The sequence below is a fragment of the Eptesicus fuscus genome, chromosome 11 (assembly GCF_027574615.1).
Source record: "Eptesicus fuscus isolate TK198812 chromosome 11, DD_ASM_mEF_20220401, whole genome shotgun sequence".
In the NCBI taxonomy this organism is placed as follows: Eukaryota; Metazoa; Chordata; class Mammalia; order Chiroptera; family Vespertilionidae; genus Eptesicus; species Eptesicus fuscus.
Genome location: NC_072483.1, coordinates 91,389,935 through 91,403,067, shown reverse-complemented (window position 1 = coordinate 91,403,067; position 13,133 = coordinate 91,389,935). Strand labels below are relative to the sequence as shown.

At 59.2% G+C, this 13,133-nt stretch overlaps 1 protein-coding gene across 1 annotated transcript in view; it reads right to left on the bottom strand.

Annotated features, from left to right (window-relative positions):
* Positions 1 to 767: 767 nt before the first annotated feature.
* Positions 768 to 13,133, bottom strand: part of NEMP2 (nuclear envelope integral membrane protein 2) — a 29,527-nt gene continuing 17,161 nt past the window's right edge. The window contains exons 8-10 of the mRNA XM_054722862.1: positions 3,648 to 3,824; positions 2,213 to 2,344; positions 768 to 1,443 (exon numbers count right to left, since the gene is read on the bottom strand). Coding sequence (XP_054578837.1) covers positions 768 to 1,443; positions 2,213 to 2,344; positions 3,648 to 3,824 — 985 coding nt within the window. The remainder of the gene's footprint in view (positions 1,444 to 2,212; positions 2,345 to 3,647; positions 3,825 to 13,133) is intronic.

The following is a 13,133-nucleotide window of genomic DNA, read 5'->3' as shown; positions in this document are numbered from 1 at the left end:
AGTGGGCTGTTACCCTAATATATAAAGAGCCAGGGTCCGTCACGTCCTAAACGACCAGATGGATGACTGGACACCAGGCCAGGGTCCCGCGGCCCCGCCCCCACCATGAGGTGGCATTGACGGGAGCGGGCCGAACTGCTGACCTCTCGGTCCCTCCCCTCCCGTCTCCTGCGGTCTCGGGTCGCAGCACGGCGGCGAACAGGGAACCACAGTGAACGGAGCAGCGGGCGGGACTGGGGAGCGGGCGGAATGGCGACCTCTTGGTCTCTCCCCGCGGCCGCAGGCTCCGGGGAACCGGAACCATGCTGTGATCAGGGAACCACGGCAAACCCAGCTGAGTGGCAGCGGGGTGGGACTGGTGAGCCGGATGGAACGGTCCCTCCCCGGCCCTCAGACTCCAATCGCAGCTTGGCGCAGGGGGAACCACGGCAAGCCCAGGTGAGTGGCGGTGGGGACCGGCAAGCGGCAGAAGACGGCCTAGGGACCCTAACCGCGCACGATTTGGTGTGCGCTGGGCTTCTAGTTAGATATAAAAAGGTCACCGATCCGGTGAGGCCCAGGCCTTGGGGAGATGGCCTCCTCGGCTGCGCTGCCGCTGAGTGCGGGCCGGACAAGCTGCTGCGTCCCCGACCTCAGCGCCTCCATCGGTAGCACTTCCTCAGCACGCGAGCCAAGGCACACTCGTCTCCTGGAAAACGGGTCTGTGGTAAACGAAGTCGGAAACTGCTGCACACGATTCCTCCCGGGTCACGTGGGCGCCAGCGCGTTCACGGCCGAGCAGTCCTGCTGCACTCGGCGTGGAGCGAGCTGACCTGAGAGCCCCTTCCTGAGCAGCACGTGGACGCACTGGAGCACGCCGGGCCGGTCTCTATGTGCCGGGAGCACTCCGGGCCGGTCTCTATGTGCCGGGAGCACTCCGGGTCGGTCTCTATGTGCCGGGAGCACTCCGGGTCGGTCTCTATGTGCCGGGAGCACTCCAGGTCGGTCTCTATGTGCCGGGAGCACTCCAGGTCGGTCTCTATGTGCCGGGAGCACTCCGGGCCGGTCTCTATGTGCCGGGAGCACGCCGGGCCGGTCTCTATGTGCCGGGAGCACTCCAGGTCGGTCTCTATGTGCCGGGAGCACGCCGGGTCGGTCTCTATGTGCCGGGAGCACTCCAGGTCGGTCTCTATGTGCCGGGAGCACTCCGGGCCGGTCTCTATGTGCCGGGAGCACGCCGGGCCGGTCTCTATGTGCCGGGAGCACTCCAGGTCGGTCTCTATGTGCCGGGAGCACTCCAGGCCGGTCTCTATGTGCCGGGAGCACTCCAGGTCGGTCTCTACACGCCGGGAGCACGCCGGGCCGGTCTCTATGTGCCGGGAGCACGCCGGGCCGGTCTCTACACGCCGGGCCGGTCTCCCAGCACCTGCGCTGGCACCAATGCCGCCTCCGGACCGACAGGCTCTGGGCTGAGAGGACGCGGAGCCCGGTGCTGACAGGCACTCACCCAGGCTCGCTGGCCCGACGGCCCACGCAGTCCCCTTGTTCCGAGTGAAAATCTTCCCTCAGGGAAGTGGCGATGGCGGGCCCAGGACGTGGCCGCAGCAGGATACACAGCAGGCTGGCCGCGAGAGACCGTTCTCTCCATCAGTGCAGTCCTTTCCCTGCGCCTGGGTCTTCTCCATGGCAACGTCCCCTCGGCTACTGACCACGTCCTGGTCCTGAGTGACATGCAGGGGCAGGGGCAAGGGCAGAGGCAGGGAGTGGGGGCAGGGCCAGGGCAGAGGAAGGGGGCGGGGCAGGGGCAGAGGAAGGGGGTGGGGGCAGGGCCAGGGCAGAGGAAGGGGGTGGGGGCAGGGCCAGGGCAGAGGAAGGGGGCAGGGCTGGGGCAGGGGAAGGGGGTGGGGGCAGGGCCAGGGCAGAGGAAGGGAGTGGGGGCAGGGCCAGGGCAGAGGAAGGGGGCGGGGCTGGGGCAGGGGGCGGGGCTGGGGCCTGGGCAGAGGAAGGGGGCGGGGCAGGGGCAGAGGAAGGGGGTGGGGCCTGGGCAGAGGAAGGGGGCGGGGCAGGGGAAGGGGGCGGGGCTGGGGCCTGGGCAGAGGAAGGGGGCGGGGCAGGGGCAGAGGAAGGGGGTGGGGGCAGGGCCAGGGCAGAGGAAGGGGGCGGGGCTGGGGCAGGGGGCGGGGCGGGGGCCTGGGCAGAGGAAGGGGGCGGGGCGGGGGAAGGGGCAGGGCACTCAGGCGGCTGCCCCCGCCCCAGGTGAAAGGGCTGCTCCTCCAGGAAGGTGCCCCCCAGGCTGTACTGCTCTTCATGGAGACGCATTTCTTCCGGCGACAAGTGGCTTCCTCCGAGGACGAAGTCCGCGAACCTGTTCAGTGTTTGTGTGTGTGTTTAAAGACAGTCGGTGTGACCACGGAAGGTTTACTGGGAAGGAAGCAGTTCCCTGGCTACGTGTCCTCCTCAGTGACGTGCACACAGTGGCCATGGGCAGTGGCCTTTCCACGGGGAGGTGAACTCAGGACGGCTCCTGGGGTCCTGCTGGCCTCAGGGAGAGGGGAGGGGTGGGCAGACGCCAGCCCCAGCGCTGCCAACACCACTGCTGCTCTCTAACGCTCTCTTCCCGCCGAGTCTGGATTTGTTCCTTATTTTACTGTCACACTTCCCTCCGATCTTCCCCTGAGGACACGGGGTCTGAGTGAATCCCCCCACCTTCCCCTGAGGACACGGGGTCTGAGTGAACCCCCACCTTCCCCTGAGGACACGGGGTCTGAGTGAACCCCCACCTTCCCCTGAGGACACGGGGTCTGAATGAATCCCCCCCTTCCCCTGAGGACACGGGGTCTGAATGAACCCCCCCTTTCCCTGAGGACACGGGGTCTGAGTGAATCCCCCCTCCTTTCCCTGAGGACACGGGGTCTGAATGAACCCCCCCACCTTCCCCTGAGGACACGGGGTCTGAGTGAATCCCCCCACCTTCCCCTGAGGACACGGGGTCTGAATGAACCCCTCCTTTCCCTGAGGACATGGGGTCTGAGTGAACCCCCTCCGATCTTCCCCTGAGGACACGGGGTCTGAATGAATCCCCTCCGATCTTCCCCTGAGGACACGGGGTCTGAGTGAATCCCCTCCGATCTTCCCCTGAGGACACGGGGTCTGAGTGAATCCCCTCCGATCTTCCCCTGAGGACACGGGGTCTGAATGAACCCCCCCTTCCCCTGAGGACACGGGGTCTGAGTGAATCCCCCCCTTCCCCTGAGGACACGGGGTCTGAGTGATGCCCCCCCTTTCCCTGAGGACACGGGGACTGAATGAACCCCCCCTTTCCCTGAGGACACGGGGTCTGAGTGAACCCCCACCTTCCCCTGAGGACACGGGGTCTGAATGAAGCCCCACCTTCCCCTGAGGACACGGGGTCTGCATGAACCCTGCAGGAGGGAAGCAGAGGGGAAGATGCAGCCGAGAAGCCTTGGGGTGAACTCCAGCATCACTGCCCACACCAGCAGAAGCAGGGCCTCAGCTCCCGCCTTCCCTGGGGGAGACGCCTTCCCTGGGGGAGCCGAGGCTGCTGCTCTGACCCTCGCGGTTCAGCCGGCGCCAGAATGCAGGGTCTGCACCAGCCGTCAGGGACCCTCGCAGCCACTCCAACCCGGGCCGGGCCGAGCGGGGCTTACTTTCTCGGCGCCTGGAGCCGGGACACGGCCAGCCAGGACGGGAAGTCGGGCCGGCGGCAGGCCTGGCGCAGCTCCTCCAGGGCCCGGGCGGTCGCGGCGTCGGCCTGCTCCTGGTACTCCTCCTCGGTCAGGTACCTGAACGCCGGCCTCCGGGACCTCAGCCACTTCTTCACGTTCCTAGGACAGCGCATTCGGCGGCTCGGCTCCTGGCCACGTCGGTTATTCAACTCAACCCCGAGGCTTTGGAAATACATTTCTGGACAGCAGTGGGCATAGCTCTTCACTGCCTTGGTATCACACTACACACGCTGAGCATGTAACATGCTTTCATGCTGCTATCGCGAATGTGGCACGTAGAACACGCAGCGCGGGCCTGCGGGCACAGTCCCCTCCCTCCCCCCCGGGACCATCCTAATATGACCTCATACCCTCGTGTGGCTTCTGGGGGGCAGTTCCCATAGAGATGTTCGCGCATCTTTCTTCCCGGGACTGAACGGCACAGCCCGACAGCCCAGGCCCGGCTTCCTGGGGTGACGGCTGGTTTCCGGGGCGCCGAGAGGCAGGCCTGTGAGAGTCTGTGCAGACTCCCTGCCCACCTCCCAGGCCGAAAAGCAGGGGGTCTGCGGCCTTGGCCTCGGCCTAGCGCAGTGCCTGCCCCAGAGGGAATGTGCGCACAGGGCGGCGTGTGCCGGTCATTAGACCAGCTCTGGCTCTCCGCGTGCTCCCGTGCCATGACTAGAAGTGCTTTCCTACAGGGAAGTCCTAAAGGGAGACTCTCAGACAAATGCTAATGACGACAAATGAGGTCTTAACGTCATTCCTCACAAATGAGCTTTAAAAGGCTTCGGGCCGTTCACTCTGTAATGGACCCGAGAGCCCCCGTGGGAGTGAGCATCGCCGCCAGGGCGGGTCCCGGATGCATTTCCTGGGGAGCGGGACCTGAGCCTCTTCCTGTGAAGACCCTGGTGGCTGATGTGCCAGCCCGGGGACGCTGGCATGGCTTCCGCCTCCTCTCTGAGCACCCCCTGGCCTCTGAGGAGGAGACGGGCACAGGCGAACCGAGGCCGCCCACCGTGGGGACCGGGCCGTTCCTTCCCCGTGCGAGCCCGACCCGCTCCCAGGACAAACCTGCAGGCGGTGAGCACCCCCTCCCCGCGGCCGCCAGGCTGAAGGAGACAGCGCGCATGCAGTGCTCAGCGCAGCCCGCACCCGTCACAGTGTCCGCAAGGACAGTAAAAGACGGCTGTCCGTCACAGTGTTCAGTGAGGACAGTAACAGACGGCTGCCCGTCACAGTGTCAGTAAGGACAGTAACAGACGGCTGCCCGTCACAGTGTTCAGTAAGGACAATAACAGACGGCTGCCCGTCACAGTGTTCAGTGAGGACAGTAACAGACGGCTGCCCGTCACAGTGTTCAGTACGGACAGTAACAGACGGCTGCCCGTCACAGTGTTCAGTAAGGACAGTAACAGACGGCTGCCCGTCACAGTGTTCAGTAAGGACAATAACAGACGGATGCCCGTCACAGTGTTCAGTGAGGACAGTAACAGACGGCTGCCCATCACAGTGTTCAGTACGGACAGTAACAGACGGCTGCCCGTCACAGTGTTCAGTAAGTACAGTAACAGACGGCTGCCCGTCACAGTGTTCAGTAAGGACAGTAACAGACGGCTGCCCGTCACAGTGTTCAGTAAGGACAGTAACAGACGGCTGCCCGTCACAGTGTTCAGTACGGACAGTAACAGACGGCTGCCCGTCACAGTGTTCAGTAAGGACAGTAACAGACGGCTGCCCGTCACAGTGTTCAGTAAGGACAGTAACAGACGGCTGCCCGTCACAGTGTTCAGTAAGGACAGTAACAGATGGCTGCCCGTCACAGTGTTCAGTAAGGACAGTAACAGCCCGCTGCCCGTCACAGTGTTCAGTAGGGACAGTAACAGACGGCTGTCCGTCACAGTGTTCAGTACGGACAGTAACAGACGGCTGCCCGTCACAGTGTTCAGTAAGGACAGTAACAGACGGCTGCCCGTCACAGTGTCCGTAAGGACAGTAACAGACGGCTGCCCGTCACAGTGTCCGTAAGGACAGTAACAGACGGCTGCCCGTCACAGTGTCAGTAAGGACAGTAACAGACGGCTGCCCGTCACAGTGTTCAGTAAGGACAGTAACAGACGGCTGTCCGTCACAGTGTTCAGTGAGGACAGTAACAGACGGCCGCCCGTCACAGTGTTCAGTAAGGACAGTAACAGACCGCTGCCCGTCACATTGTCAGTAAGGACAGTAACAGACGGCTGCCCGTCACAGTGTTCAGTAAGGACAGTAACAGACGGCTGCCCGTCACAGTGTCAGTAAGGACAGTAACAGACGGCTGCCCGTCACAGTGTCCGTAAGGACAGTAACAGACGGCTGCCCGTCACAGTGTTCAGTAAGGACAGTAACAGACGGCTGCCCGTCACAGTGTCAGTAAGGACAGTAACAGACGGCTGCCCGTCACAGTGTCCGTAAGGACAGTAACAGACGGCTGCCCGTCACAGTGTCAGTAAGGACAGTAACAGACCGCTGCCCGTCACAGTGTTCAGTACGGACAGTAACAGACGGCTGCCCGTCACAGTGTTCAGTACGGACAGTAACAGACGGCTGCCCGTCACAGTGTCAGTGAGGACAGTAACAGACGGCTGCCCGTCACAGTGTTCAGTACGGACAGTAACAGACGGCTGCCCGTCACAGTGTTCAGTGAGGACAGTAACAGACGGATGCCCGTCACAGTGTTCAGTGAGGACAGTAACAGACGGCTGCCCGTCACAGTGTTCAGTACGGACAGTAACAGACGGCTGCCCGTCACAGTGTTCAGTGAGGACAGTAACAGACGGCCGCCCGTCACAGTGTTCAGTAAGGACAGTAACAGACCGCTGCCCGTCACATTGTCAGTAAGGACAGTAACAGACGGCTGCCCGTCACAGTGTTCAGTAAGGACAGTAACAGACGGCTGCCCGTCACAGTGTCAGTAAGGACAGTAACAGACGGCTGCCCGTCACAGTGTTCGTAAGGACAGTAACAGACGGCTGCCCGTCACAGTGTTCAGTAAGGACAGTAACAGACGGCTGCCCGTCACAGTGTCAGTAAGGACAGTAACAGACGGCTGCCCGTCACAGTGTCCGTAAGGACAGTAACAGACGGCTGCCCGTCACAGTGTCAGTAAGGACAGTAACAGACCGCTGCCCGTCACAGTGTTCAGTACGGACAGTAACAGACGGCTGCCCGTCACAGTGTTCAGTACGGACAGTAACAGACGGCTGCCCGTCACAGTGTCAGTGAGGACAGTAACAGACGGCTGCCCGTCACAGTGTTCAGTACGGACAGTAACAGACGGCTGCCCGTCACAGTGTTCAGTGAGGACAGTAACAGACGGCTGCCCGTCACAGTGTTCAGTGAGGACAGTAACAGACGGCTGCCCGTCACAGTGTTCAGTAAGGACAGTAACAGACCGCTGCCCGTCACAGTGTCAGTAAGGACAGTAACAGACGGCTGCCCGTCACAGTGTTCAGTAAGGACAGTAACAGACGGCTGCCCGTCACAGTGTCAGTAAGGACAGTAACAGACGGCTGCCCGTCACAGTGTTCGTAAGGACAGTAACAGACGGCTGCCCGTCACAGTGTTCAGTAAGGACAGTAACAGACGGCTGCCCGTCACAGTGTCAGTAAGGACAGTAACAGACGGCTGCCCGTCACAGTGTCCGTAAGGACAGTAACAGACGGCTGCCCGTCACAGTGTCAGTAAGGACAGTAACAGACCGCTGCCCGTCACAGTGTTCAGTACGGACAGTAACAGACGGCTGCCCGTCACAGTGTTCAGTACGGACAGTAACAGACGGCTGCCCGTCACAGTGTCAGTGAGGACAGTAACAGACGGCTGCCCGTCACAGTGTTCAGTACGGACAGTAACAGACGGCTGCCCGTCACAGTGTCAGTGAGGACAGTAACAGACGGCTGCCCGTCACAGTGTCAGTACGGACAGTAACAGCCGGCTGCCCGTCACAGTGTTCAGTAAGGACAGTAACAGACGGCTGCCCGTCACAGTGTTCAGTAAGGACAGTAACAGACGGCTGCCCGTCACAGTGTTCAGTAAGGACAGTAACAGACGGCTGCCCGTCACAGTGTTCAGTAAGGACAGTAACAGACGGCTGCCCGTCACAGTGTTCAGTACGGACAGTAACAGACGGCTGCCCGTCACAGTGTTCAGTACGGACAGTAACAGACGGCTGCCCGTCACAGTGTCAGTAAGGACAGTAACAGACGGCTGCCCGTCACAGTGTTCAGTACGGACAGTAACAGACGGCTGCCCGTCACAGTGTCAGTAAGGACAGTAACAGACGGCTGCCCGTCACAGTGTCAGTAAGGACAGTAACAGACGGTGCCCGTCACAGTGTTCAGTACGGACAGTAACAGACGGCTGCCCGTCACAGTGTTCAGTAAGGACAGTAACAGACGGCTGCCCGTCACAGTGTCAGTAAGGACAGTAACAGACGGCTGCCCGTCACAGTGTTCAGTAAGGACAGTAACAGACGGCTGCCCGTCACAGTGTCAGTGAGGACAGTAACAGACGGCTGCCCGTCACAGTGTTCAGTGAGGACAGTAACAGACGGCTGCCCGTCACAGTGTCAGTAAGGACAGTAACAGACGGCTGCCCGTCACAGTGTCAGTAAGGACAGTAACAGACGGCTGCCCGTCACAGTGTTCAGTAAGGACAGTAACAGACGGCTGCCCGTCACAGTGTTCAGTAAGGACAGTAACAGACGGCTGCCCGTCACAGTGTTCAGTAAGGACAGTAACAGACGGCTGCCCGTCACAGTGTCAGTAAGGACAGTAACAGACGGCTGCCCGTCACAGTGTTCAGTAAGGACAGTAACAGACGGCTGCCCGTCACAGTGTTCAGTAAGGACAGTAACAGACGGCTGCCCGTCACAGTGTCAGTAAGGACAGTAACAGACGGCTGCCCGTCACAGTGTTCAGTAAGGACAGTAACAGACGGCTGCCCGTCACAGTGTTCAGTAAGGACAGTAACAGACGGCTGCCCGTCACAGTGTCAGTAAGGACAGTAACAGACGACTGCCCGTCACAGTGTTCAGTAAGGACAGTAACAGACGGCTGCCCGTCACAGTGTTCAGTGAGGACAGTAACAGACGGCTGCCCGTCACAGTGTTCAGTACGGACAGTAACAGACGGCTGCCCGTCACAGTGTTCAGTAAGGACAGTAACAGACGGCTGCCCGTCACAGTGTCAGTAAGGACAGTAACAGACGGCTGCCCGTCACAGTGTTCAGTAAGGACAGTAACAGACGGCTGTCCGTCACAGTGTTCAGTAAGGACAGTAACAGACGGCTGTCCGTCACAGTGTCAGTAAGGACAGTAACAGACGGCTGTCCGTCACAGTGTTCAGTGAGGACAGTAACAGACGGCTGCCTGTCACAGTGTCAGTAAGGACAGTAACAGACGGCTGCCCGTCACAGTGTTCAGTAAGGACAGTAACAGACGGCTGCCCGTCACAGTGTTCAGTAAGGACAGTAACAGACGGCTGCCCGTCACAGTGTTCAGTAAGGACAGTAACAGACGGCTGCCCGTCACAGTGTCCGTAAGGACAGTAACAGACGGCTGCCCGTCACAGTGTCAGTAAGGACAGTAACAGACGGCTGCCCGTCACAGTGTTCAGTAAGGACAGTAACAGACGGCTGTCCGTCACAGTGTTCAGTAAGGACAGTAACAGACGGCTGCCCGTCACAGTGTTCAGTAAGGACAGTAACAGACGGCTGCCCGTCACAGTGTTCAGTAAGGACAGTAACAGACGGCTGTCCGTCACAGTGTTCAGTACGGACAGTAACAGACGGCTGCCCGTCACAGTGTTCAGTAAGGACAGTAACAGACGGCTGTCCGTCACAGTGTTCAGTGAGGACAGTAACAGACGGCTGCCCGTCACAGTGTCAGTACGGACAGTAACAGCCGGCTGCCCGTCACAGTGTTCAGTAAGGACAGTAACAGACGGCTGCCCGTCACAGTGTTCAGTAAGGACAGTAACAGACGGCTGCCCGTCACAGTGTTCAGTAAGGACAGTAACAGACGGCTGTCCGTCACAGTGTTCAGTACGGACAGTAACAGACGGCTGCCCGTCACAGTGTCCGTAAGGACAGTGACAGACGGCTGCCCGTCACAGTGTCAGTACGGACAGTAACAGACGGCTGCCCGTCACAGTGTTCAGTAAGGACAGTAACAGACGGCTGCCCGTCACAGTGTCAGTAAGGACAGTAACAGACGGCTGCCCGTCACAGTGTTCAGTAAGGACAGTAACAGACGGCTGCCCGTCACAGTGTCCGTAAGGACAGTGACAGACGGCTGCCCGTCACAGTGTTCAGTAAGGACAGTGACAGACGGCTGCCCGTCACAGTGTCAGTAAGGACAGTAACAGACGGCTGTCCGTCACAGTGTTCAGTAAGGACAGTAACAGACGGCTGCCCGTCACAGTGTCCGTAAGGACAGTAACAGACGGCTGCCCGTCACAGTGTTCAGTAAGGACAGTAACAGACGGCTGCCCGTCACAGTGTCCGTAAGGACAGTAACAGACGGCTGCCCGTCACAGTGTTCAGTAAGGACAGTAACAGACGGCTGCCCGTCACAGTGTCAGTAAGGACAGTAACAGACGGCTGCCCGTCACAGTGTCCGTAAGGACAGTAACAGACGGCTGCCCGTCACAGTGTCCGTAAGGACAGTAACAGACGGCTGCCCGTCACAGTGTCAGTAAGGACAGTAACAGACGGCTGCCCGTCACAGTGTCAGTAAGGACAGTAACAGACGGCTGCCCGTCACAGTGTCCGTAAGGACAGTAACAGACGGCTGCCCGTCACAGTGTTCAGTAAGGACAGAAACAGACGGCTGTCCGTCACAGTGTTCAGTACGGACAGTAACAGACGGCTGCCCGTCACAGTGTTCAGTAAGGACAGTAACAGACGGCTGCCCGTCACAGTGTTCAGTAAGGACAGTGACAGACGGCTGCCCGTCACAGTGTTCAGTACGGACAGTAACAGACGGCTGCCCGTCACAGTGTTCAGTAAGGACAGTAACAGACGGCTGCCCGTCACAGTGTCAGTAAGGACAGTAACAGACGGCTGCCCGTCACAGTGTTCAGTAAGGACAGTAACAGACGGCTGCCCGTCACAGTGTTCAGTAAGGACAGTAACAGACGGCTGCCCGTCACAGTGTTCCGTAAGGACAGTAACAGACGGCTGCCCGTCACAGTGTCAGTACGGACAGTAACAGACGGCTGCCCGTCACAGTGTCAGTAAGGACAGTAACAGACGGCTGCCCGTCACAGTGTCAGTAAGGACAGTAACAGACGGCTGCCCGTCACAGTGTTCAGTAAGGACAGTAACAGACGGCTGCCCGTCACAGTGTCAGTAAGGACAGTAACAGACGGCTGCCCGTCACAGTGTTCAGTAAGGACAGTAACAGACGGCTGCCCGTCACAGTGTCAGTAAGGACAGTAACAGACGGCTGCCCGTCACAGTGTTCAGTGAGGACAGTAACAGACGGCTGTCCGTCACAGTGTTCAGTAAGGACAGTAACAGACGGCTGCCCGTCACAGTGTTCAGTAAGGACAGTAACAGACGGCTGCCCGTCACAGTGTTCAGTAAGGACAGTAACAGACGGCTGCCCGTCACAGTGTCAGTAAGGACAGTAACAGACGGCTGCCCGTCACAGTGTTCAGTAAGGACAGTAACAGACGGCTGCCCGTCACAGTGTCAGTAAGGACAGTAACAGACGGCTGCCCGTCACAGTGTCAGTAAGGACAGTAACAGACGGCTGCCCGTCACAGTGTTCAGTAAGGACAGTAACAGACGGCTGCCCGTCACAGTGTTCAGTAAGGACAGTAACAGACGGCTGCCCGTCACAGTGTCAGTAAGGACAGTAACAGACGGCTGCCCGTCACAGTGTTCAGTAAGGACAGTAACAGACGGCTGCCCGTCACAGTGTTCAGTAAGGACAGTAACAGACGGCTGCCCGTCACAGTGTTCAGTAAGGACAGTAACAGACGGCTGCCCGTCACAGTGTTCAGTAAGGACAGTAACAGACGGCTGCCCGTCACAGTGTTCAGTAAGGACAGTAACAGACGGCTGCCCGTCACAGTGTCAGTAAGGACAGTAACAGACGGCTGCCCGTCACAGTGTCAGTAAGGACAGTAACAGACGGCTGCCCGTCACAGTGTTCAGTAAGGACAGTAACAGACGGCTGCCCGTCACAGTGTCAGTAAGGACAGTAACAGACGGCTGCCCGTCACAGTGTCAGTAAGGACAGTAACAGACGGCTGCCCGTCACAGTGTTCAGTAAGGACAGTAACAGACGGCTGCCCGTCACAGTGTCAGTAAGGACAGTAACAGACGGCTGCCCGTCACAGTGTCAGTAAGGACAGTAACAGACGGCTGCCCGTCACAGTGTCAGTAAGGACAGTAACAGACGGCTGCCCGTCACAGTGTTCAGTAAGGACAGTAACAGACGGCTGCCCGTCACAGTGTTCAGTAAGGACAGTAACAGACGGCTGCCCGTCACAGTGTTCAGTAAGGACAGTAACAGACGGCTGCCCGTCACAGTGTTCAGTAAGGACAGTAACAGACGGCTGCCCGTCACTGTGTTCAGTAAGGACAGTAACAGACGGCTGCCCGTCACAGTGTCAGTAAGGACAGTAACAGACGGCTGCCCGTCACAGTGTTCAGTAAGGACAGTAACAGACGGCTGTCCGTCACAGTGTTCAGTAAGGACAGTAACAGACGGCTGTCCGTCACAGTGTCAGTAAGGACAGTAACAGACGGCTGTCCGTCACAGTGTTCAGTAAGGACAGTAACAGACGGCTGTCCGTCACAGTGTCAGTAAGGACAGTAACAGACGGCTGTCCGTCACAGTGTTCAGTGAGGACAGTAACAGACGGCTGCCCGTCACAGTGTTCAGTAAGGACAGTAACAGACGGCTGCCCGTCACAGTGTTCAGTAAGGACAGTAACAGACGGCTGCCCGTCACAGTGTTCAGTAAGGACAGTAACAGACGGCTGCCCGTCACAGTGTCAGTAAGGACAGTGACAGACGGCTGCCCGTCACAGTGTTCAGTGAGGACAGTAACAGACGGCTGCCCGTCACAGTGTTCAGTAAGGACAGTAACAGACGGCTGCCCGTCACAGTGTCAGTGAGGACAGTAACAGACGGCTACCCGTCACAGTGTCAGTAAGGACAGTAACAGACGGCTGCCCGTCACAGTGTCAGTGAGGACAGTAACAGACGGCTGCCCGTCACAGTGTTCAGTACGGACAGTAACAGACGGCTGCCCGTCACAGTGTTCAGTACGGACAGTAACAGACGGCTGCCCGTCACAGTGTCAGTAAGGACAGTAACAGACGGCTGCCCGTCACAGTGTTCAGTAAGGACAGTAACAGACGGCTGCCCGTCACAGTGTCA